This window comes from Electrophorus electricus, chromosome 7 (assembly GCF_041902795.1).
Source record: "Electrophorus electricus isolate QZ-2024a chromosome 7, ASM4190279v1, whole genome shotgun sequence".
In the NCBI taxonomy this organism is placed as follows: domain Eukaryota; kingdom Metazoa; phylum Chordata; class Actinopteri; order Gymnotiformes; family Gymnotidae; genus Electrophorus; species Electrophorus electricus.
This window is the reverse complement of record NC_137503.1, coordinates 10,565,541-10,592,288: the sequence shown is the minus strand read 5'-3', so window position 1 is coordinate 10,592,288 and position 26,748 is coordinate 10,565,541. Positions and strand designations below refer to the sequence as shown.

At 41.7% G+C, this 26,748-nt stretch overlaps 1 protein-coding gene across 3 annotated transcripts; it reads right to left on the bottom strand.

Annotated features, from left to right (window-relative positions):
* On the bottom strand, positions 1-26,413 carry lhfpl4a (LHFPL tetraspan subfamily member 4a). Of its 3 annotated transcripts, XM_081718472.1 has the most exons (5): positions 26,276-26,413; positions 25,277-25,807; positions 11,081-11,317; positions 8,221-8,237; positions 1-4,142 (listed from the first exon to the last, which is right to left on the bottom strand). In XM_081718472.1, exons 2-5 carry the CDS (start codon positions 25,680-25,682, stop codon positions 4,089-4,091), a joined length of 714 nt encoding a protein of 237 aa, XP_081574598.1. In that variant the 5' UTR covers positions 25,683-25,807; positions 26,276-26,413; the 3' UTR covers positions 1-4,088. The 3 variants fall into 3 exon arrangements, with proteins under 3 accessions (XP_081574598.1, XP_035379853.2, XP_035379852.1); XM_035523960.2 differs by having other exon boundaries at positions 25,277-26,413; XM_035523959.2 differs by lacking the exon at positions 8,221-8,237 and having other exon boundaries at positions 25,277-26,413.
* Between the last annotated feature and the right edge of the window lie 335 nt (positions 26,414-26,748).

Here is a 26,748-nt window from a genome sequence, read left to right as displayed (position 1 = left end):
TTTTTCATCTTTTAAAACAACAACACCGACAATGTATAAGTGGTGGTGACAATGTCAGCCATTTTGTACTCTCCTGTGACAAACTTGCTGAAACATTCTCATCCCAATTTATTGAGAGACATCGCAGTATCCCAGAAATATCAGAGAAAAAAAGAACATTTACAACTACAGCAAAAAGCAAAACCAACAGAAAGGCATTCAATACCATGATGCACAGGGGAGCAAATCAAATACATACCGCAGAAAGACTCCTGCCATTTGTGCACTGCAGTGTGCTCGCATTGTTCTGGCACATGTTTTTCCAAAGGCAAAGGTTACATAGAAAATGAGAAAATCATTGAGAAGAATGAGAGAAAAGTGACAGTGCATGTATGCTAACTACCAGGGCAAGCAGCTGAAATATTAATAATTAGTACTAATTAAATCTCTCTCAAGACTGGAGGCGTATGTCCACCCTGAGTTGAAGAGGAGGACTGTTATTGATAGAAAACTGGCATTGTGATTGTGTTACTAAAGCTGAGAGCTTTGGAAACGTGTTCATTAATCAGCAAATACCAGTAATGACAGAATCTCAGGTTCTGGATTAAGAATAAAATGACCACTTGACAGCTTTAAAAAAAAACAACAAAAAAACAAAAAAACTTTTACATCATCTCATGTTAAAGAAATCAGTGTGGGCTATTAATGAAATGAAAAAGCTGTAAAAACAATAACATAATGAATTAGTCATTTTACCTATTGGATTTACAATTAGGCTCATAAATATAATCAATATCAAGAAAATAACTCCCTAACTCAATAACTCAAGCAGAAGTAACTGATACCAAAAAAGTTTAACAATGATGCTGTATAAATTCTGGGGGCAGGGTAGGGGTCGGGCTCTGCTGCTCTAGCCAAGCTTGCGTATGTTTCCCTGCATGCATTTTTGCATCAAGGACAATATGTTCAGCACAGTGTACTCTTGGGACCCCACAAAACGGGAAAAAAAACCCCCAAAACCCCCCTGCAACAGCACTTGTGTTTTGCCTGTAAAGGGCAGTGGATTGATGCAGGGACCTTAAAGAGGAGTTGTCATGTGAAGCATTTGTCTTACTCCAGCATCCAAAAAGCCCTTCTTAGTGCACAGCACAACCACTCGTTTTTTAAGAAGGTCCACAACATGGCACTTAGAGCCATCACTGAATGTGTGTGTGCGCCTTAATTTATTCACAAGCATACATGATTCTTTTTTAATGCAAATCATGCCATTGTGTTTCGGTTTTCTTTATTTTTCCAGTAATGAAATTTAAACCATATGTTGAATCATAATTCTTCACTATGTGAAACAAAAATTATTCAAAAACACCCAATGATATTTCTGTATCTGCTTTCTTTCCTAACTGTAAACAATTCTCACTATTTTTCTTTGCTGACTGAAAACTCCTGAGGGCTGTGTGATGTTTTCCAGTGAGGAGATCCCAGCACTGCAGACCAGTGGCTCTGCTGCGTCTACATACCAAATCAGCTCATCCATTGGCTAATCAGTGAGCTGAATCGGGTAGGCTCGAGCATGAAAAACAATGAACCCTGCAGTTTGGGCTCCTCCTGGACTGTAGTGGAGAATGTTTTGGCTCCACAAATGCGCAAAAGAAAGATTTTGTAGTGAAAAGGCATGAAACTAAACATGACCCAAAACCATTATTAATTTTAATATGTTGTCGAGGAAATGCAAGGTTGCATTTGTAAGTCCTCACAAGCGACAGTGGCAGAGAGAATATGGTAGCAGGGAGTAGCGGTATATGTGGAGACCTGGAGGTTCTCCTATATGTCCACAAAAGCATAATTGCTGCTGTGTTCCAGGCATCATCGGTGGGCTGCTCTTCTCTGTCTCTACTGCTCCTCTCTCGCCCGTTCCATTCATCCAGCACATGCTCACGTCCGTCGGGTGGGGCGGTGGAGAGGAATGGGGATAAAGCACCATACGGAGGAATTCACATTTCACTCTTCAGCTTGGTGTCCTTGTTAAATTATCTTTAAAAATTGTCAAACTATGAATCTGCACAGTGCTAGCCAGACCCACCCTCAAGGTTAGTGCAGTGTGTGCTGTCCTTTGCATGACCTAGGAAGTGATTCCTAGCATCAATTAAATACTTCCTTGTGGAGTGCATGGAAAGTCACTGTACAAGCAAAGCTCTTCCCAAGGAGCACAAAAGATATTTTATCTAAAGATTATTTGGGGGAACTTAGAAAACCAACACTGACCAGAAAATGAAAATGCAACTGTTAATGACAATATAAACACACGTTGAATATAAACATCTAGATAGAGTAAGTGTTTTGTAAGTGCACAGTTAGCCTCAGTGATCTCTGTTTCTGTGTAAAGGCCCTGTTACGGAGTGTTGCAACGTGCAGACCAGTTTTTAGAACTACATCACCTTCAAAAAACACCACACCCACCAAAACATACACAAACGCTCGTAGCAGGGAACGGTTTGGCAACTCTGTACCTGCCTTATAATTACACACCTGGCATCAGCACTGACAATCAGTATGTCATTTCATACTAATTGATCATGATTGCCCAGATGTGACCTAAAAATAAATGACTGACATCACTACTATTCCAACATTTTCCCCCTCTTGATGGAAATAAGGATTCCATGGTGTGTCCAAAGTTATGTAATTGAACTTCTGATGGCCTGAATTGAGACTAGTGCAGAGTTTAGAAGAATTCTGTAATTAAAAATATTCATTTTCTTAGGGTTGGTTGTAACAGTGGTTTGTTCATTGCACAAAACACAAAAACATGTTTCAGGCTAACGTGAGTTTAGAAGCCAACAGTGAACTGAATCTTGAATTCAAGTCTTCAAATCTTCAGTCTGCTTTTTCACTTCAAAACATATAGGTGCTCCTAGAGATCACACTTGACCCATTGTGATTAGCTTTGTTGTGCTGTTCCATTGTACAGTCTCATGATGCTCTACTTGTTGGGTCTTGATGGTAAATTACAACTTATCAGTGCTCCACTCGTTGGGCCTGAGTAAAATGCAGCATGCAGGGCTTTTCCTCGAGACAAAATGGTTAAAATAAATGGAAAAAAATGAAAGAAAACAACTATATCAAGAATAAATAATCAGTCATTGAAATTATTGTAATCATAATTATTAAAATGTCATTGTTTATAACATCATCTCCCCCACTGTTCTTCAGAAAGGTTAAATTAAAAATAAAAAAAGAAACGTAGCTCTGTAAAAGGAAAGTTCCATGCCAAAATAAAAGTTTTATGGGGGTTTAACCAGCTTGAACACAGGCTGCCTCATGTTGTGTAGCTATAAGCTCTGAGAACTGGTACTTCAGGTCTGATCAAGAGATAAAGATGATGCACTGTAATCCACTCCAGGGTGTAGAAGGAACATAGTTTGGGTAGATAAACATGTCATGTCTGTACCCTGTCTCCATAGAAATCTATTATTTACAAACAAACTACTTCTTTTCCATACTAGTCTCTTGTTGCTGACCACATGTACAAAGAAGGGAGTTCAAAATCTTCCAGAAAAAAAGACAGTCTTCAGAATTACACTTTGTGCTGTACAAAAAAATTCTCCTTTTTTAATTTTATTTGATTTTTGGCTTGATTTTTTTTTTTCCTTCATCTGTGTCTCCAGTAGCACCCAAGCACTTCTACATATGCATTGATTCATTACAATGTAATTTCTTAAAGCTAGAAATGATTACTTTTCCCATTTTAGATAAAATATGTAAATTTGAACATGATGCTGCTGTTGCAAGCATAATCTTCACTGTAATATTGTTGTCATAGTAATAATATATAATAATCATAATCATAATAATACTGTGTAAGTTTAATCACTTTCCCAGAGTTGTTGGTTTTTGTAAAGCTGATTTATTTTTTTTTTGTCTTGATTTTGAATTCTCTTTGAACGTGTGTCTGAGTGTCAAATCTCTTCTTGAAGTGTGCTGCCGGCTAGTCCTATATTACAAAGAGCTGAGCTAGCAGCTTCCTAACTGAGGTCAGAGACGCAGACCTGAGAGGAGGAGGGACAGGAGGACAGAAGAAGGGGAGAGGTGGAGGAGGAGGTGGCATCTCTTCAGTGGAACCGCTGGACTCTGAAACGGGGATCCTTTGTGTCATGGATCTCAATCTGGAAGAAGACACAGAAAAGAGGCTGAGTGGAAATCAACAGGCAAGAACGTTTACATGAACTATGGTGGACTAGCACATCCAGACCGACTCCGAGTAGCCAGTAGAGTCCACATCACCCTGTGATGGTGGTCACTGAAGGCTCCCCTTGGTGCTGATCTGGCCTAACCCAACTCATCTGCTTGTCAAGCAATGGCAGCTGTGGCCTCCAATCAGCAACAAAGGGTGGTACTACCAACAGTAATGCCCTGTTTCTGATGTCAGTCGGGAGGTCTGGAAACGGTGGGAGGAGCCTGCTTTGTAACCACTCCAGAGGAGCGAGAGATGAAGAAGGAATAGAATGCAGGGAGGAAGCTAAGGATGAAAGGGTGCTGTTTTGGGCTGAGTTGAATTTCTGGGGCATAGCCAGTGTTGGTACAGCTGCAGGGGACAAAAGACCTTCAGAGCAACACAAAACAAATGTGAAGTTTGCATGTGCATTAATGTTTTGATTTGACCTGGGAGTATTTTTAAGTTTAATGGAAAAAAACAAAACAAAAAAAAAACAGTTCTGTGTTGATCGCCTGACATATCCAAGAGGCAAAATATGTAAAACTGTAATTCTTAACTCTCTACCAATACAGCTAGTAGCTGTCATTGAAGAATTCGTATTAAACTTATTACAGGTTAAAGTTCTGATCTTGCATCTTACACATGCCCTGAGCCTCTCACTGCCACCACAGTCACCCTGCATTTTAAAAGGGGGGCTTGAGTAAAGAAATCAAGGCATCTCTTCACTTCACGTCAGTGGACGGTGAGGCAAAATGCCTGTCCGATTTCTTTTCACCATATAAGAAAGACCCAATCAAATGGAGTCTTATTTAAAACCCTCTGACACAAATTTATCAGCATCATCTAGATTAAGTCGCCTCTAACACTCACAAAGACACTTCATGAAACAGACCACTGCCCAGAAGTAGTGCTTAAAAGTCTGGAGCTGCCAAAAACTGGTGTTTTATTAGATGCCAACCATTCTCATTACTTCAAAGCAACACACACACACACACACACACACACACACACACACACACACACACACACCTCATTTACTGGACTGAGGCCTGATAGAGGTTTACTGTTTGTCTAGCCTGCTGGTTTAATAATAGCAGTAGCACTTTCAGATGACTCATGGAGAACTGCTTGCCAATTTAATGAAAACTGGATTACATGCGCAGAAATCAATCTGCCAGGACTATGGGAACAAGAATGGACTGCAGCATCACAGGGATATTACACCAGCAATAATCTGCCGTAACACCATTAATGACTATCTTATGACACCTGAAACTCTGGGAGGCTAGGCGTCCCACTTGGCCCGGGCCAATGCTCTACCCCACCACACACTGGCCAGCTCTAGTATTGCCTCATTATAGAAAGGAAAAAAATAGCATAATGAAAAGCAAAACATACGGCGGAGCAATGAGAACCACCTGGCAACCTCCCCTCCCCCCATTCCCCTGCTCCGGGTGTTTATGGAGGTTTTTAGACACTCCCGACCAACCGACACACACACATTCTGCTCCCCTGCTCCGAGTGTTTATAGAGACTTTTGGGCCAGACGCCCAGGCTCAGCTTCTCTTCCTTACAGGCCATCATTATGAGTTGGCTCGAGATAGACCATCCCAAGATATTAATTACTCAAGTCCGGCTAAGCAGGGCGGACAGGTGGTCTGTCCTTACCTGGATTCATGGAAGGATCATTCTGCTCAAAACCCTCTGTCAGTGAAGAAGAGCTAGTGGACATGGAAGTCAGTACACCTGATTAAACTCATTTTCTTTGTGAAACAGACTGTGTGAGAGTTAGCATAACAGCAGGATGGCTGCATTTTGTGGATGTTTTCACTTCAACAGAGCTCTTGTAGTATGTGCATAATATCATCCAGTTTCCTAACGTCCTACTTCAGAAAAGTGCCTCTGAAAGGTTGTCATGAACACAGAAACAACTGCACAAGGCAGTCAGTGTGCTTTTATACTGACTTACTGGTATTTGCTTCCCAGTCACTTTATAGCAAGGTCAGTATATTGCTGGTAAACATCATAATGCATTCGGCATTTAGATGCAACATAGCAATGTACAGTCTAATGTGCAATGTGAACATGTGAAGTTTTATTTTTCCACTCTGACACCTCAGATTATTTTTGCAGTCGAGACATTTTCCTGAATGCTCTATCCATTTTGCCCAATGATTAAGTCTAACTTGGTGGCATTTGCTTTCCTTTCCCAAAGTGCTGGCTCACATGATTGCCATTATATTGATAACTCATTATTCATTGGTTACTGTACCCGAGTGCTGTTATCTTATACCATCAAGTCTAAAACTATTCTAGTTTTCCAACTGTCCAATCGTAACCTTACATTATCATCAAATCCATATATCCATCAGGCAGAGCCCTGCTGTTGATTGCATCTCATACTTAATTGGTAACAATAAATTGCTTCTTATACACAGGGTGAGGTTTGAATTAGGGAGAGGCATTTGAGGAGAAATGACACATGACAGCCGAGGTGTCAGTTCTGCACCACTCGTTTAGTAGGAACAAACCAGACGAGAACATTCAAACCCAGAGTCTTTCTGGCTAAAGCAGACTTAAGCCACATGCTAGGATTACATGCATAATTCCAGGCAAGACAAACAGACTGAGAAATCAACCGATTCGTTTGTTTGTATGATCTTATACCATCCAGTCAGAGCGTAGAGACCAGATGCAGTGGCTGCTGGGGTGGAAACACCACTGTTGATCAGTAGTATGAGGATTACATTATCTCTAACTTTTCGCATGCTATCCATCCTTATGAAGAAAAGGCAGAAGTTCAGTCTTCACAATAATAATGATCACTGAGTTTCCTTCTTCAGTAGCCTATAAATTGGGCCAGAAATAGCAAGTCCGCCTACAACGGAATGACCAATCTATTTGCTCTAACCTCTTCTGAACCAGCTGGAGTTCTGACTGTTTTATTTCCATTTTTGAATACTGGGGGAAATAGTAATGTTTTTTACGCACTGAGTGTTTATTCTGCCTTATTTTAATAGAATGTAGCTAGCTGGAAAGATTTTTGCTTCTATTTGCTTCTAAGCTTTCACACATGCATTTTTCCATGCAGTCTGTTGGCTACTATTTGAGTCACAATTATTTTGTTTATGCTTTTACATGTTTGTTTTCTAGTAATTAAGCTGCATTTCCCCCTTTTTGTTCTCTACTTTAAAGACATGAGTGTAAATGTGTGCTCGCCTGTGGGGCTACAGGGAATGTGTCACAGCTCAAGCGAACGTGTTCCCTGACCTGACGTCGGTACCCCAGCTGAGGCATTTGGGTGTTCCATAGAGAGTGCTTGCTGCCGGAGGCATCTTTGGTCACGGTGCGCTTCTCCACCATGTCTTTTCCTGCATGCTCTCCTTCCCCGTACTTTATCTTCCAGGGCTTAGCAAGACACTAAAAGACTCTGTAGCGCTTGCTGCTGCCACCCCATCCTCTCTGCTGCCACCCCTGCCACATTGCTGCCACCCCATCCTCTCTGCTGCCACCCCGCCACATTGCTGCCAAAATCCTCTCTGCTGCCACCCCTGCCACATTGCTGCCACCCCTTCCTCTCTGCTGCCACCCCTGCCACATTGCTGCCACCCCTTCCTCTCTGCTGCCACCCCTGCCACATTGCTGCCACCCCTTCCTCTCTGCTGCCACCCCTGCCACATTGCTGCCACCCCATCCTCTCTGCTGCCACCCCTGCCACATTGCTGCCACCAAAGCCTCTCTTCTGCCACCACTGCCATGCTGTTGCTGCCACTGCCTTGCTGCTGTGATCCTTATCTGAGGCCACTAAGGGCTGTGTATTTGGTGTGACATCGAGATCGAGTTTGAGTTCAGTTCAGGTTTGAAAGAGCTAATACACAGCGAGGGACGAGCAAGCTTAGCGCTAACCCACCTCGACACCAAAGTGTACATACTGTCAGGTTTACAGCATCACAATACTGACATTTGAAGGACAACCACTGCATACGGCATCACAAGCACGAAAGCCACAGCCACAAGGGGAGACTTACCCTGGATACTGCAAAGTCTGGAAAGACAGAATAGAAATGGTTGTTTAGTTCGTTCTGTGTTTCCGTGAGAGTGTGCATCAAATACACAGTTGCACACAGTTTCAATGAATATAAAAATGTATAATCAAGGTTTAATGCTTTCTGTATTGTATAATGTTAAGAATTTCACATTTCAAATCTTGTATACCACTGCAATGTGTCAGAGAGACGTTAAGGACACTGTCTTTTGCCTTCTGTATGCAGTGTAGTCTATTGACTTCAATCATAAGTCAAATGGCTTATGTCTTATTTACAGAGGAAGTGAATTGCCAGAAAAGATTTGCAGTCTGCAGGATGTTTGGAGAGAGGCAAGCAGGAGAAACAGTGGATTGAAGATATTTGGAACAACCTGTTACATATCAAATAAATGGATAAGTACCTGTGCTCTTGACTAATGCCGGGATTAGATTACACAATATTTTTGTCTTTCATGATGGCCATTATGTCAGAGACTGGCAACACTACCAATCATGGTTTTGCGGGACTTCCCAGATGCCACATCGCTGTTATTTGATTGTCACAAGGCCCGTTGCTCATTCCTGACACACATTTCAGGCCCAGCTCTGGGCATTTGTTACAACAAAGTTGTGTCTAAATCAGGCTGAATTCATGTAGTCTTTACCGCATTGAAAGAGTTACTTTCACACAATTTACCATCTAAAACATTGTACCTACAGGCATTGTTTATTTCAATCTCTGAATATATACAAAAAGTGGATGAAAATGTACACTGTGGTAAACAGATAAGCTCTCGCTCTGCAGTAGAATAATTGATCTCAGTCACTGTGCTATAGCCTTCCTGTACAGGTGCATTCTGGCACTACTGAGAGATACTGAGAGTCACGATCAGCTGCTCTAGGATTCCCTCCAGGTTCTGTAAACTGTAACGAGGACAAAAAAGCAGCTCCATGCTCATTAGCATGATGCTAATGGCTTCAGCTCACATACTCTCTCGTTAACGCTAACGGGACGTGACTGGGTTTAGCACTTAGAATGATGATGGAAAAGGGTTTGTCTCTCTGTGTGTGTGTGTGTGTGTGTGTGTGTGTGTGTGCGTGTGTGTGTGTGTGCGCGTGTGCGTGCGTGTGCGTGCGCGTGCGTGGTAGGGGAAAGGGGAGATACATTTGAAACAGCAGCAGTGAAGCTGTGCACAGGAGGAGAGATTTGGTGAATTATGAAGGGCTTTTTGGACAGAGAGAAAACGGTGAGGTTACAGCAGAGTGGATTAAAGTGAGTGAGAACAAATAGGAGGTGGGGGTGCCTTGGCAATGTGCCACCAGGTTTTTATTGATGCTGCAGTGCTGATTCCCTGGCTATCACAGATGCTTTGTACCTCCACACACGCACAGTAAACCCCTGCCTCTCTCTTCTCCTTCTCTCAACCTTACCCCCACACCCCCCACCACTCTGAAATAAAATGAGAGAGGGAAATGATGTCTATTTGTGTGCGTGTGCGAGAGGGCGAGAGAGAGAGTGAGAGCGAGAGCGAGAGAGTACAGCTGCAGAGTGCTGAGTCGTTGGGGAGAGAGCAGTAGCCTTCTTATCCTGCCGGAATCAGACACGTAACCATAGCAACTTCCTCAATAGAATCAGAAGGCTATGAAGGAATTGGGTGGTGATTTCTTCTTCTTCTTCGTCTTATTATATTTCTTATTCTTTCTTTCTTTTTTACGCAGCTCAACATATTTTCTCTGTTCTCCACCATTCACATTCTCTCCCTCCTCCTGCTTTTCCCTTTGATCATGTTGTAATGTATCTTATGGAGACAGTAACGATGCTTATCATACATGATTTATTAGTAGTCAAGCAAAGACATTACTCTTATAAAGCCTTAGTGCGCAGCACACACGACAATCCTCCTGCTCAAAGGCATATGAATTATGGGCACACCATGATTGATCGAAAAACCTCAGCAGATGATGAAATCTGCCTGTCACTACAATAGTAGCAAGGAGCAGCTCTAGCACAGATGTCTTGCACAAGAGAGAATGAAATATTTATGAACACGTGACCTCTCACACTTTCAGGAGTGTCAAACCTCCTCCTCCACCCCTATCCTCCAGACTGCCATCAAACATGAACATCAGCCAACTGAAAGGAGTAAACAAGACAAGATGGAGAAGCCATGAATCAAGCCCACTCATCTCCTCATTTAATCGAGACCCACAGTAGTGTGGCAGCCATTTTGATTCAAATGGGGGATTCCCTTCTGTCCTTGAGGGAGCTTGTAGGAGCCTGCTAAGTTTCTGAGTGACAATATCCTGGAGCGAGGACTCCTTCAGTCAGATGTTACTATCAGCTGTTTCTTTGTGGCTCACACTGAGATGTTTTTGGTTATTTTTATTCATTCATTTTATTTATTCAAAAAAAGCTGTGGCTTATGGGATCAATCACATATCATCTGCAAAACAGCTAAGTGTTCTTTGGATGTTTGTTTTCATGCCACCTTGCTTGTTTTCTGATTAATTTATCATGCAGGGGATTTAGAAGCATGAGCAAGAACCAGTGGACATTAGGCACATCCACTGATTGGGTGATGGGTTTTAGGTGCAGTGCTTTCAGTGTTTTACAGTCAGGCATCCCCAGACAGGAAAGCCTAACAACTAACTGTCCGATAGCAGCTGAATTCAGATTGCCTTAGATATATTAAATATGTTTAATGTATAGGAGTAATGTCCAGTCCAGTAATGACCTATAGTATAGAGTTACTCTGCTTCTCTATTCCTGTGACTTTTACTAGTTTTCAAATAAATCTGAAAAGCCTTATCAACATTTGCCATTAGGCTACCACACCAAGTCACTTATACTAGCAAACCCTCACCTTTATTGTCAGCCTTGACTTCGTCTTGCAGAAAGTCGCTCTGGCGGTTTCCAAGGACAAAAGCGAGGAAGGAGAGGATGAGTGCATCCAGGATGCCGATGATGGCCAGGATGTAGGCCCAGCGCACCGAGCAGTTCCCCAGTGTGTACTTCCCCGTGTCCTCTCCACACATGTCCCGGATCACCTCTGCATCCCAGCCATCTGGAAAAATCATACAGCCCAACACCAGGCACACAGCTACACACATGCATGCACAGACACACACACAAAAGCAGAAGAGAGAGAGGGCGAGAGATGGTATCCAGATCAGTAAAGATCTACCAAATTGAACTAGAAAAGTGGAAGAAAGGTCCACTTTATCGTTGCCCATTAAATATGGCATAAAAATGAAAATGTTCTAGTTATGGTGAACTAGAACCAACCCTGTCTTCATTTGATTTCCATTCAGGGTCATAGGAAGGTCAAGTGAGTCCTGGCTGGAGGGAGCACATACAGTACAACATGACCCCTGTTGACACCTCCCACTCAGCGCATGCTTGGAAATTAGAAGCTTTTAATGTTAAAGGTTGTGTAAATAATGTGAATCTTCCTAGCAACATGTAATAGTATTATCTCCTTTTAAAGAGAGCAGGTCCTGTAGAGCAGGCCAGTACACAGGTGGGGGAACCTAACGCACCTGAGAACAGAGTGCAGGGGGATGCACTGACATGACAGCAGTTCTCTCCCTAAAGCAGAGCCCTGCACCTGCAGAGATTAACAACGTTTCCTCTGCACAAATGGACACACACGCACAGACCCGAAATGTACCACTCAGCCAAAACCACTCTCACACAGACTCACAACCCAAATGTCCCCATCAGCCAAAACTACAACCTTGCACCCCCTCCCCAAATGCCTCCATCAGCCAAAAGTGCTCTGTCTCCCTCTCATACACACACTCATACATGCACCCCAAATGCCCCATCAGCCAAACCTTCTCACACACACACACACCCACACCAAATGCCTCCTCAGCCAAAAGTACTCCTTCCATCAGTGCTGCACTTGCATCCTTTTCAAGCCTGTGTCACTGTTTTGGGAGATTTTATCCTGGGACCAGAAAAAAAACCCAGCAACCATGCAAACCCCCCCCCCCCCCCCCCTTCCCCAACAAACCAAAGTCCTCCAAGCTTGGTGCATGGGAAGGCAAGACTGCTTGATAATTTTTCTAACAATGAGCGTTCACTTAAAGGCACAATCCACTTTTTAAAACACAAAATGTTGGCATCCATTAGACTAAGTGGACTTGACACCATTGCCCCAATCTCATTTGATCGAGAGACAAAATAGAATGACAAAGTGAGGAAAAAAAATATGCAAAAAGAAAAAAGAGGAGACGGGTTATTTCTACAGGATCCCTTGATTCTGCAGTTCTGCGGCATGGAACCTACAGAGACGCCGGTGCTGATTAATCATAGAGATTGAAAGACTCAGAGGAGGGGAGGAGGGCAGTGAGAGATTTGATCTCCAGTGTTCATTGCACCATTGCAAACCACAAAGAAACTCTTGATATGCAGACAACAGCTCAAGGGAGTTTGATCCCAAAGTAAAACCTACTACCTTTGTTTTCAATCACCGTTCTTGTAGTGCTATTTTAACTCATCTGAACTAAATAAAGCCAAGCCTTAAGTTGGGCTTCTGTGCACTGTTACTTGTCTGCTCAAAAAGGCTCTGAACAAGGACTGAAAGGACAGTTGGGAGGAGTTTCAGAAGTCAAGGGCAGGTAGAGAAGAATGCACATCACAGTGAATCTGATGCACTATTCGTGAGGATTTGAAATGTTCTGCATGCAATCCCTCTTCCTGTTTCAGCCAGGAATTCATTCAGGGTTGTCTTTTGGCCATGTGTCCCTTCACACATAGAAAACATGGTCCCCCACATAGGCTCAATTAAAGCTTAATGAAGTAACAAAATCTACACTAATACATGCACAGATCCCCACACCACAAGAAATTGTTTAACAGAGCTTTCACAACCACACGTTACATTAGACCTATTAGATCAAAATGAATTATTTTTATTAATGTTAGACGCACAGACACACACGTCCTGGCAGTGCTTTACAAAACTTGATGGTAAGACCTGATAATTTAGCAGTTAACACACAACACTAAATATTGTGAGTGTTTGCTTTTTTAAATGACCATTTACATAATTTTGCTCAAGTGAGTGATGATTATAAAGAAACTTGAGAAACTTAACTCTGGTTGACAATGCAAAGATGCAGCAGGTACCAGAGCACACTCTTAACCATAAGGTGACAGCCCCTTTCTCTCTCTGTCTGTCTCCCTGTCTGTCTGTCTGTCTGTCTGTCTGTCTGTCTGTCTGTGTGTGTCTGTCTGTCTGTCTGTCTGTCTGTCTCTCTGTCTCTCTCTCTCTCTCTCTCTCTCTCTGTTACAGTCTGTCTGTCTATTTCTCTGTCTCTTATGCATTCCACTAATCCACCAGGTTACTTGCACATGAATCTGTTTGAAGGAGAGGTGTGTTTTTTTAAGTTAGAATGGATGAGTATATATAGATAATTATCCTGAATAAACGTGCTGACACAATATTTATTAGAATCTATATTAAGAAGCTTCAAACAGATAGGCTTAGCAGTCATATGGGATGGTTGGGTGCCATACTGTGTTAAAATCAATCAAGCACCAGGGCACCTGACTGAATGCTGTTTTTGTAAAAGGCACATCATAAGAAGAAACACTCTAGTTTTGGCTTCTAGCTGTAGTACACTGGATTTGAAATGAATCTCAAGTGCACCAGTGACCTCAGTAATATCAAACAGACTACGCAGACCACTGAAGACCATAGTAGTGAATAATACTTTCAAAAATTAAGAAAGATGGTTGAGCAGACAAAAACCTCTATTTAACATCTTGGCATAGATGTGTACGTGACTGCCATAAAGATACACCAGAATGACCCCAGAGGGTTTTCCACAAGATGTCAAAATGACAGAACAGAAAGGCAGACCTGGAAAACTATAGCAAAGCGGTGGAAAGAGGAGAGTGTAGGAGTTCTGGTTAGTAGGGAGATAGTGTGAGTATGTGTAAAGTTGTTCTATATAGTGTGTAAGTTTCTGTAAAGGATCTGTTTGAGATCGTATCATATCTTTTCACCTAGAAGTAGGACAATGACCCGAAATTAACTGCTAAAGCAAATAAAAAGTTTTTTTATGGCCATACAGAGGAGTGTTTGTCAGTCACCATGAGCATGGATCTCACTTACTGAACACAGGGGTAGAGGATATAAAAAGGCCCCAAATCAAGCAGGTACTGCAAAGATCTGCACTGCAGGTCAGCAGGAGCATCACCCATATAGACCCCCAGAGGCAGGCAACATACACAGGTGGCAGGCTTTCAGCAATCATTGACCGCGAAACATTTGCAACCAAGTACAAAACGTGACTATTATAATCCAATCACTTTATGTCCCCTGAGATGAGGAGAGTATGAAAAGGGCTGCAATTCAAATGTGTTTTACCCAACATGGATATAAATATCCTTTAAACAAAGTTGAGCATCTCCCCTTTAACCTCATATACAACGTCTTATTTTAAATGCAACATGCTGCAGTACAAATCACTATTGTGTCACAGATGCAGAGATTTCTCCCTCTCTCTTCCGCTCTGATGTGTAAAGACAGGACCTGATCATACACTGCTGTCTCCAGCCTGTTTGAATAACAGCAGAGCTGCTGTGGAAGGGGGGCTGTCCCAGGGAGCCTGGTTTCACCCCAGCCTGAAGCACTCTCCTGGGGTTGGGGGGGGGGGGGGTTGCTCTCGCTCGCTGACATTTCTCCAGCCAACGACGGTGGAGCAGATGAGCTGACGGTAATGACTGCTTCTTCACCTTGTCCCTGTGTCCCTTGTTGCTGCATGAGTTTAATCACTCCTGAATCCTGACTGCATGGACAAAGTCACATGTCCAGTGTCCAGCACCTGGCTACAGCCAAGAATCCCAGGCCTTTTTTTGCTTTCTGTTCCAGGCCAGTTGTGGAACACCTCAGGGCGTTTGGACTGTGTGAACCAGCGAAGGATTAAGCATATCTGTGTGTGTGTGTGTAACCCTGCTTCTCTTTGGGGATTGTCTCTGTTTGCCCTCAGGTTGGAGATCAGTGCAGAGCTGATGCTGCGCTAACTCTTTGAAGTCCTTATTCACATCATCCCCTCCCCTCCCCACTCCCCACTCCCCTCACCACTCTCCACACACACACACACACACACACACACACACACACACACACACACACTCAAACTTTCATCTTTATCCTCCTCATTTCTGGATTTCTCACTTTCATTTATGCACACACTAGTCCTAACATAAATATCATCTTCCTTGTTCTCTCCTCCTGTCCCTCTTTCACTTACTCAAGTTTACATAAATTACTGCTGCACACATATATTACTCTCCCACATAGCTAAGTATATATTAGTGTACAACTAAGCATGCTTTAGTGTAAAACACATCCTTTCTCTCGCTCTCCCTTCCTGTCTCATATGTAGATGACTCTTGGAGAGATGGATTCAAAAACTTTGGACAGGCCACATGTGGGTGAAAAGCATGTTTATTGAAGCTTATGTTAGTTTTGGATGGAGGAAAGAGACTTAAATTCTACTTAATTTCATACACATTTATTATACTTAAATGTGTATGAGGTTTACATAAAGGTGTGTGTGTGTGTTCTAGTATATCCAGCATTGACTTTCTCAGCAAGTTGCTACAGGAGCTTTTCTACAAGATCAGACCTTTCGCTCCTCACATGCATCGATGACCTTGGATGCACATGACCCTGTTGCCAGTTTACTAGTCGTCCTTCCTTTGACCTCTTTTGGTAGGTACTAACCACTGCATACAGGGAACACCCCACAAGACCTGTTGCTTTAGAGATGCTCTGACCCAATCATCTAGCCTTCACAACTGGGCTCTTGTCAAAGTTGCCCAGATCCTTACACTTGCTCATTATTCCTGCTTCCAACACATCAACTTCAAGAACTGACTGTTCACTTGCAGCCTAATATATGGCACGCCTTGACAGGTGCCACTGTAACGAGATAATCGATGTTATTCACTTCACTTTTCAGTGGTTTTAATGTTGTGACTGATTGGTATGTGTGCGTGTGTGCGTATGTATGAATCTAAAAAGATTAATATGCTTAAATTAAAAACTGGCACCACAGTAAATTCTTCCAAGCTTCTTCCTTTGACTTTTTTTCCCCCCTTTTGGCTGCTTTCTGTTCCTTTTCCTGTCCAAACGATCCCATGCGGTTTCAGTTCTCCTGGGAGCTGGGATCTGTTCCGCACAGTCAAAAAGTGCAGAGATGTAGGTCTTAAAAATTTGCTGAAAGATTTTTACGAGTCAAAAGGATACCATGGCAGAGGAAGCAGGCAGAAATGCCCAACATGCACTTTCTAGTCAAAAGCATGGAAAACAAAAATAGAAATATTTTTGCTGTTTATTCTGTATGTGTTTACTGCCTCTGTTCTACAAAGTGAATGTGTGTTTGACTACTAACTTACTGCTTCTACTGATGCAGACTATAGGTATAATCATCCTAAAAACCTTTGAATTCTAGAGAACTGTAACATGGCATTGATATTGATATCAAATTCAAATATCAAATAATATTTAAATAATGTGCTGATTAGTCCTGCGAGTGGTGTGAATGGCAGGAACACGAAACAGGAGCAGTGGGCTTTGTCCATCCTCATGGACAGGCTGGCCAGAGAGATGTCATCATTTTCTATGAAACACTCACACGCAGAGACGCACATGTACATGTGGACACACACATGCTCACCAGGCCATGGAGCAATCGGCACACATTTTTGCACACTTTCTCCTTTCCAGTGGGGGTGTCTGTGGTCTGACATGGGAAACCTCAGCATATGCATAAAGCCTGACAGAAACGTGTCTGTAGAGAAAACCCAAAAGAATGCCAGGTGTGTTCATATATATAGTGTGTGTGTGTGTAGTTGGAGACCACCTTATTCATGTACGTCAGTAGCTCTGTGCATACAAGATCTAGGTATAGCAGACACTCAAAGCACTCATAGTATCTCAGTTCTATTGGGCAGGGGTAGCTCAGCAGTTAAGGTTGTCAGAAGGTTGCCAGTTCACCAAACCATTGCGAGTTACCACTGTTAATCCTCTAAGCAATGCCCATAACCCTCAATTGCTGAAACTGTACTCGGTCTCAATCGTAAATCCATTTGGATAAACGTTTCCACTAAATGCTGTAAATGTAGACATGTCCCATAGCAGAAAGTGTTTATGGTAATTTAATATAAAATACAGCAATGCTTTTATCATTTCGAATCTTTATCTTTTACTTCATGAATTCCATTTTAAATAGTAAAAGCTCTCTTTACTCCAACCCAAATTGACCTCTTTTAGACTTTTGGAAAATCAAATACTTTTAAGTCCTGTTTTTGGCATCAGAAATGCTTACAGCTAAACAGTCCTATAATCATTTCTAATTCACACAAAAGCATTACATTTAAAGATGTACTTGTGGTAGGGGTAGTAAGACACATGTCTATACATCAGTTTGACATTTCTCAATTAAAAATATGTGCATGTGTCTATGTTGATTCAGCAGCCCATCCACTGGAGTGTGTCTGAGACAACAGGCAAGGCCAAAAAGTGGTGTTACAGATCGCCCGGGTTACCCTGGCACATGCAGATCTTGTTCTTATTTAGCATAAATGATTCAAGCAGAGTGTGACGGAGGAACAAACACAAAATGTAAAATGTAGAAAATACCTTTACTATGATGGTTCAATTAAAATGTGATGCAAAGAAATTAATATCCAAAGTCTGAGCACTGGCCTTAATGTATGTGCTCTTCTTTAACTGTTGTGTTCTTCTACCAAGTCTCCATGGCATATTTGATCCTTGCCAGGAAATGCCTTCCAGGCTTCTATTCAGCACAGAGCTTATTAACACATCCGAATACCATCCATTATAGCTGAGGATCGATACTTCCATGCTTGACACTGATTGACAGTTTGATGCCTTGGAGGCTTGCATCATTATCTGCAGCGTTAGCAGCTGTGAAGGAGACGAGCAGTTTTGCCCCCCTCGCTACAAAACTGCAATGCAATTGCAACTGCTACACAGGAAGGAGGGCTGATTAAAAATCTATACAGGGCTATTACGACTTGAGTCACCTGGAGAAAAGCGGTGGCTGAGTTCTCCATGCAGTGATGCACACACACACACACACACACGCACGCACGCACGAATTATATGGCATTCCACGTAGAATTTAACTGAACTTGAAAGGTGGTTGTACACACTAAACTAACTCTTAATGCTGTCGTTGTGTGCGTGTGTTTGCTGAGTTTTTATCTTTTGTATAATGAGACACTTCTTCTTAGATGGTCAAATGTAGTGTAACTGTAATTACCATGCAGTGGGCATGCTTGTTTCTGTGTTTATGTACAAATATAATTTGTTCATACGTATTAAGAATCTCTCTCTCTCTCTCTCTCTCTCTCTCTCTCTCTCTCTCTCTCTCTCTCTCTCTCTCTCTCTCTCTCTCTCTCTCTCTCTCTCTCTCTCTCTCTCTCTCTCTCTCCCCTTCTCCTTCTCCTTCTCCTTCTCCCCCTCCCCAGTAGGGTCTAACTAGTGCAAGCACTGCTCTGAAGACTGTGGCCAGCAGAACTGCAATAATGATATCAGCTCCTGCTTTATCACTAGAAAGACACAGTATCTGCATAAGGCCCCATATGTAAGCTAATTAACCACAAAGAACTACAACTTCATGCAGGCCTAGAGTCTAATGCTTTTACCTATATACAGACGTTAATTAAACAGAAATTTATGTGCAGCGTGTAGGCAAAAGGAAACTGAAGAAAAATACTGGTGAAACTAGTAAATTGTGTGTCAATTAGCAAATATGAGCAAATTTAAGTATTGATGGTGTTAGTGTGTGTGCCGCATGTGCTTGGGTGTGTGTGAGTATGCATGCCTGAAGCTTTGTATCCAACTGGCTGTCCCTCATCAATATTCAGAATCAATATGAAGAGGTCTCTCATCGATATGCAGAGTCAGTACCTCATTGATCAGTATTCTGTACACGTTTTTGGTGCAATGTGAAGAGAAAGATGAGAGTAGTGTGAAGGAATGTAGTGTTTTGTGCATAAGCAGTCTAATTTAGTGTTTGGTTCAGAAGGCATATTTTATTTTTACTTAGGGACCAAGTCTGATTAAATTGGGTACCTAACATTACTGTCTTGTATCTTTCACAATATATTTCAATTTAAGGGTAAAGGGTGCCTCACAAACACTATCATGCCATTACAGTGGAAACCAGATGAAAGCTACTAAAGCAGACCCTCAAAAAGCTTTGATCTTTTCTCATTTTTATTTACACTGCAGAATTTTACTTACGGTTGGTTCCAATATCAGGACATCATTTGTCCAGATAGAGGCACGCTTGTGTGTGTGGATGCGGGTGTGTGCACAAACATCCTTTTAACTCTCTTCTTTAGACTTATTTAGACTGGCTGTTGAATTATAGGTGTGAAAAAGAGCCCTACTGTGGAGCTCCACAAGGGGGCCTTCGGAGAGAAATGCACCACAAAAAGCACCCAAGGGCCAACGTGAGCAGGAAGCTGTGGCAAAAGAGCTAGCCGCTTAGTACTGGTTTGATGGAAAACAAGGAGAAAAGAATGAGAAGGGTTATGAAAGGGAGGCTAGAGATGTGTGTGTGTGAGGTGAGCAGCTGAGCCCAGGGCAGTTGGGCTGATGAAACTATCGTTATTACGAGAGCCCAGAACATTGGACATACATATAGTACCTTTACACATACACACTCTCTCTCTGTCTCCCCAAGCACACCCATCATTCAGTCACTCCTTAAATGCATCAAACAAAGCCCATGTAGGGGGGCTGTACAGCAGATGCAGGTCTGTTTGTAGCCAGGCAATTATTCCCTGTCATGCATGTTTCCTGTTTCCACCTTGTGTGCTCAATGCAGTGGGAGGGGCATAGATTTGCATTCATGCATCATCTCCTGCAGATGCTGCATTTGCACGCAGCAGTGTCAAAATGGTGGAAGCTTAACCCCCTCGGGGACAGAAAAGGATTATGGGTAGGGTAAGGTATGAGCTCCTAGCATAAGGGGAAAAATCCTACAGCTCCTAACACTGTCTGACATTATGGTGCTGCTATGGAAATAAAGGGGTTTTTTTGGCCAATAAACAAATTGTTATATTCTCTCTCTCTCTCTCTCTCTCTCTCTCTCTGCTTTTTGCCAAAAAAAAGTGCCCTTACAAATTGCATATTCACTCCAGATTAAGTCCAGCAAACATCTAGATTACTGGCCCTAATTCTCCATTTAAATTAAACTTTAATCTAGTGGCTTCCCTGTGCAGACAACTACTTTAAGGCTCTTTTCATGTTTGCCTTTTAATCTCTTTATTTTAAAGCAAACATTTGCATTTATTTGCATTAATTTAAAAACAGATGACAAACAGGTAGAAATTATTCGAGCTCAGTTTTGTTGTTTCCCCATGAGAGCTCACCCACAAAAAGTGTTGCTATGGAGGGCTTACTATTCACCAGTGACACATATGACATGCACTCTGATGTAGACCACAAGTACACATTACAAATGAGTCTAATCTCTGCAACACCAAAGCAAACTCACATATACACCACTGCTGCTCCAGTGTGGCCTTGATTCATTTATATGTGTAAAAAAATCAAAAGTAGGGGACAGGATTCTTTGAATGATCAATGGACACTGACGTGCTAGTCGAAATGTTTGCATTCTTGCTTGTGTGCTCAAGTAGTCAGTGAAAGCTACCATTAGAAGGAAAGTGCTCTTTTGCTTGGGCCCTGGCTGCTTTTAAAACCAGCTGGTAATATTTCAAAAGGAAGCGTTTTCTTCCGGAGGCATCAAAGCTATCTCTTTGCCTGATCACAGCACAGTTCCTGTATACACAACACACATCACTATTGTTTTGTTACATACCACACAAAGGCACACTCAGCCTTTCTTACTTGACAAGGAGTGTTTGATGGTGTGGTCTCAGCCATTTTTCATATTGACTCTTTCCTCCATGAGGCGGTTGGTATACTCTCATACTCAGCATACTTTACCATGGACAGGCTGTCCTGTGTAGCTGTAGTGGGAATGACTGGTGTACAGAAAGTGCAGATAAGTAGCCATACAAAGGGAAATGTAGTTAAACTGCTTTGAGGTTTTTTGAGCAGGACAGTGATTATAACGGGCCTCCTCAGCAAAGGTTCAGAAGCTATCCAGCTAAAGAAAAATGCATAAAACTAGTCTCTAATAATAATAAGAATAATAATAAAATGGCAACAAAAATGAACAATTTAAAAACAAAGTGATTCTTAAAACCAACCACAACTACTCCTGCGGTTCATTTACAGAGAAACTGCTTGTTCTGTCGCTACCAAACTGATGATAAAGATAAAAGTAGAGAAAAGAAAAGTAGAGAAGTGAGAGTATTAAAATGAGCAGGACGGCCAAACTGAACTAGTGTTACTGAGGGGAATAAGAACAAGGTGCCAACACAGCGCACACACACACACCAATCATACACCCACACTCCCGCACATGCTGAGCTGTAACATGGCCTACATAAACCAAAACACACACAACACTGTTAGTGTATAAACGCCATCTCCCAGTCTTCAGACCTGCAAATATAGCAAAATACTTAAAAATGGATGCCAGATAGATAGATAGATAGATAGATAGATAGATAGATAGATAGATAGATAGATAGATAGATAGATAGATAGATAGATAGATAGATAGATAGATAGATAGATAGAAAAGGTGAAACTGAATGGTAGAGGCAGGTAGACAAGAGTAACATGATCACAGCTGTGGGGATGACTCTAAAGGCCACACTAACATAAACATCTTATTTCAAACAAGCAAGCAATCTGACCTTTCCAAAAGCGAGGGAGCACAAGAAAACTCCATAAACGTCATACCTGGATGAAAGTAGGAGAGGCATTTGGCCTGAAATGAGAATAAGCAACAATCACACCATTTCATGAAGGAAAAGTATCAAGCCATGGTTTCTATAACACCTCCTCTCCCTCTATGAGATAAGGATGAGGAGGATGTTTCTTACTGGTCTTATCTTTCACAAGGTACTAATGCATAGCAATGCTCATAGTGGCTTTATCCACATCCCATGCTCTAAAATAACACAAGACACTAGAACAGATACCATCTATAACACGAGTGTACATGCACATCTCTGTGTGCCAGAGTGTGTGTGTGCAAGTCTTTTATCTGCTTTTACACAGCATAGATAGATCTCCTGAGGCCAAATATGGTAAGTTGGGTCCAGGTGTTTGCCTTGGTAGATGCAGCTGTACAATGACATTGTATTTGTATAAGCAAATGGTCTATCACATGACCACAGACTGAAACCCCTGATTTGGAAGCAGAAATATAATGTCATTGGTTAAAATTTCAGCACCTGCAGACAGCCAGCAGAGGCAGGGTGGCATGCTTGCGTGGGTCCACCTGGTTGTTTTTTGCCAATTATCATGATTTCTGAGGGTTATGACAAGGTTTAGTCTCGAATATCAGCTATTTGCAATGAAAAGAGTCTGATTGGTTGTGTGTACTGAGTGATGGAAGAAGGTTTGAGTTTCACTCACACAGTCCTCATGCCCTCCTATACCTGCACAGACTGCAACAAATGCACTTACACATTCACCAATTCATTTACACTTTGTTTCTTTCTTTGTTAAGGTGTGTGTAATTAGCAGAGGTAGTAGTAACATGCTACATTTAGCGCTACTCCCTTACATTTAAGCTACTAAAGAAACATTTTTAAACAAATTGTCCTTTTAAGAGTCATTTACTTTATAGGCAACTCTTACTCGAGTACATTTGCGAGTTCAAAATGCACTTTTACGCCATTATATTAATCTATGTTCCCCTTGTTGTATGTTAAAATAATGTTGGGTTAACATACATTTTGTTCAACTCCTGCTGTTGCTGCAACCTGGACTGTCGAGTGTGAGAGGGTTACCGCAAAAAGCAGCCACTGAGTGGCACCTATTTTCTTCAGAAAGCCACTGAAGTTATTTAGCTAGACAACGGGATAAAGTAGACAGACAAAGTGCAAATAGGCAAGATTTCCCATGTGGAGTGAAAGGGGAGGAGCACTCCGCTATGGTGCATTAACAAATTTACAAAATGTACCCATGTCCTTTTCTTTAAAGGACTAATAAGTCATTATTTTCCAATGATTAATAATATTAAGAACAATCAGCCATTATACTGACACCTAGTGGTCTGGATGTGTCAGTATCTGTACTAAATCCATTTTAAACATGGTTGCATAAAGCCCACAATATGGAGCAAATGCTTATTGATTTGATTGATCACCTCATGAGAGCTTTTTAAATTATATTTAAAAAGAAGGGGGAAAAAAAAGGATTCACTTTCATAAATATTGTTTGCTACTTTTAGGTGGTATTAATAACTGATGGCTCCTTTAAGGTTCACAAATATGCATGTACTCTCTGTACCCTTTCCTAATGTGCATTATTAATATGAAAGTAAAGTCTTGTAATATGGTGAGATCAAGGATATTCTGATCGAAAATCCATGGCTAGATAGCAACAGACAAAAGTAACAAATGCAACCACTGAACTAAATCATGTCATCTAGCAATGCATGTTCCATGGCATTATTACAAGAGAAAACAATTTTCCATTGCTTTAAATATTAAGGATTGCTACTGATTTTATATATTGACATTTCTTATATAATGAAATTTCCTTATTCAATGTTGTGTAACAACCACATCCAGCTTCTTCAAACATTATTTATGTGGTGTTAAATGAATTAAGGCTAGATTAAATGAAGATGGTATATCATCGGAAGTTACCAGCAAGTTTTATTAAAATTAATTCAAAGAAAAATTATGTTTTGGACATACTGATGTGGTGTTTCCATGTGCTGCCTAAATCAGGCAGTGATTTTTGCTATTTTGATTACATGCATTAACAAAGTATGTCCCATAAAAAATGTTTCTTATGCATTTTTACACGCTGAATCCAAATATGTTCTCTTTATTTCTCCATCACCCATAGTTTATTTTCTGTCCCAGTATATCCACCTACTTGCATATATAGTAAGGAAAAGCAATACCAAGGAAAGTGGAGCCCCTCTGTGTTGGCAGACAATTAGTGGACATTGAAGAGGGACATTCCTGAGGCCAACTATAAGAGAAAATTATTCACCCGTACATTTTAGAAGTATGTTTGTACATTTAAGTGTAATAAAATCCTTATTTATGAAAAAGCAACATATGTATTCTGAAACTGTAAAATTAAATTGCTCGGTCACTTAAAAACCTTGCCTAATAGAAAATTGGATTTAAAAGATGGATTCAAATTCAGTGTAAACTACTAAAAGAGCCACCTTTTTTGTGGGCACAAAAAAAAAGTAACAATTTGTTGCTCTTAAATGAGATCCGATTAAGTAATTCCCTATTCGAGTTGTCTTTTTGCTAGATACTTGCTTTTACTTAAGTAATAATATAAATTAGTACTTTTAATTCTACTTGAGTAATTATTATTGTAAAGTAACAATACTTGAGCACAGTTTTGGCTACTCTTCCACCTTTAGGTAATTAGCAATCTATACTGTAGGCTTCATCACATACAAGACTGTATGTTGGGGATGGGAGGTTAAGATGCACAAGTTATTATTTCTGAACTAATCTTTAGGTCAAAAGTTCCATTGTTGAACTAGACTTAAATCTTTAAACCCAACAGTCCAACCGGACAGGAGTCTTGTAACCTTAAAACCCAGTTCGTTTTAAATTGCATATATCAGATTCTGTTAATTCAGTATACCATATTTGGAGGCAAGTCAGTTTTATTTCATTGCCACTAATGTATGCAAAACATAAAATGTGACACGTTTCCATATGGCATAAAAATATGGAATGCGTATGAGATGTAAGATCGAACATCCAGCCATTTAGTAAGCCACTCACACAAATTTCAAAACAGGCACATAACTTAAAAACCTTAAACACACCACTGGCTGAAGAGATCACATAATGTGCCATATCGTAGCTTCTGGGGGGAAAAAAAAAAAAAAAAAAAAAAACAGGGAAAGATACTTTTCTCACTCACCGCAAAGCAGCTGCATCCAGGCGCAGGTCTTGTAGACGGTGGCGGTGTTGCAGAAGAAAAAGAGCGCCATGCAGGCGATGCAGCTCAGAATGAGTACCATGGAGAGCAACACGAAGAAGGAGGCCGCCTTGAACGCACCCGACGGGATGGAGCTGAAGTCAGCGAATGTTCCCTGGCATGTCAGCTCCCGATTTGAGTTGCCCTCGCCCACACAGTAGTGGAACAAGCCGAAGTAGCCGGCGTGTGGTGTGTTGACGCTGTCCCCGATCCAGTAGGGCTGGATGAAGACCACCACATTGATGATGGCGAAACAGATGGTGAAGATAGCCCACAGTACGCCGATGGCCCGCGAGTTCCGCATGTAGTTGTCATGATAAATCTTGGAGGCTTCTTGCGAAGGCAGCATTTTCTCTCTCTCGCTTTCCCAATGTGCCTACTCTCCTCTCGGATGTTTTCTCGTATCCCCGTCTCTATCTCCACCTATCTGCCCCACTTGTTCCCTCAAATGCGCTTCTGCCGCGTATCCAGAGGCTGAAGACAAATGATGACAAAGATTCGATCAGTTACGCAAAGGTGAGCGCTGACCTCCTTCGATTCTATTACTTAGACACTAATTATTGTATTTCTAACGTTGCCTTACAATACACACGAACATGAAATTGTTCAGTTGATGGGAGCGTGATTCCGGAGCGTTCGTTAAGAAAAACCCGTCTAATTTCCCTCCTCCGCTTTCAAAGAAATAGCCTAGACCACCAAGATCACATTGCAAAAATGGGAAGGTCCATGGTAAAACCGACAAGACGCATTTTAAGCTGTTCAGTACAGTCTGGGTATTAATAATGTATCCGGTATGCCTCCCATCAGATCTAACGCTTCATGGGAAGCGAGATGCGCTGTCGAATCCCCGATAATGTATGCTCGGCGCACGAGCGAAGATCTAAAGAGAACGAGAACTGCCACGAGATGCGTCGCTCATGCTCATAATAAAAGCAGATAAACCTGTAAGCAGATGGTGATGTTTCCGCTTGAATGACTCAAAATTTCCGCCAATAACACAAAGATGAAAAGATAATGCCACAAATCCGCTTTAGCAGTTTTTTTTTCCCCACGCCGCTGTTCATCCGTTTTCCTGTTGCCTCCTTTCCTTCTGTATCGCCTCTGCGCGCTCACGGGGATATTGAGAGCTACCAGAAACGGCGCGCACACGTTGTGAATATTGCAGAAATTTGAATACCCCAACGCCCCTTCAACAATTCCTATTTTCCAACATTTGTGATCGCTGAAGCGTGACTTAAGAGCAGATAGCACAGTCAGGTTCTAGCCTATGTGTTAATACCTTACAATCTTTATTACGATAAAAAGAAAACCCAAAAACAAAAGGAAATGAACTGGCAATCTTTCTCCACATTGATGCTCCTTCGAGAGTCAAGCAGGGTTCCTGTACGCCGGGCCTCCCTCAAGCCGCTCAAGCC

Bases quoted from the DNA above. Each gene is read 5' to 3' on its own strand.
- lhfpl4a (XM_035523960.2), bottom strand. From the start codon at position 25,682: ATGCTGCCTTCGCAAGAAGCCTCCAAGATTTATCATGACAACTACATG. The intron at 11,318-25,276 runs GTGAGTGAGAAA...GCATGTGTGTAG, and splicing joins CTGGATGCAGCTGCTTTGCG to CTGTGTGCCTGGTGTTGGGC.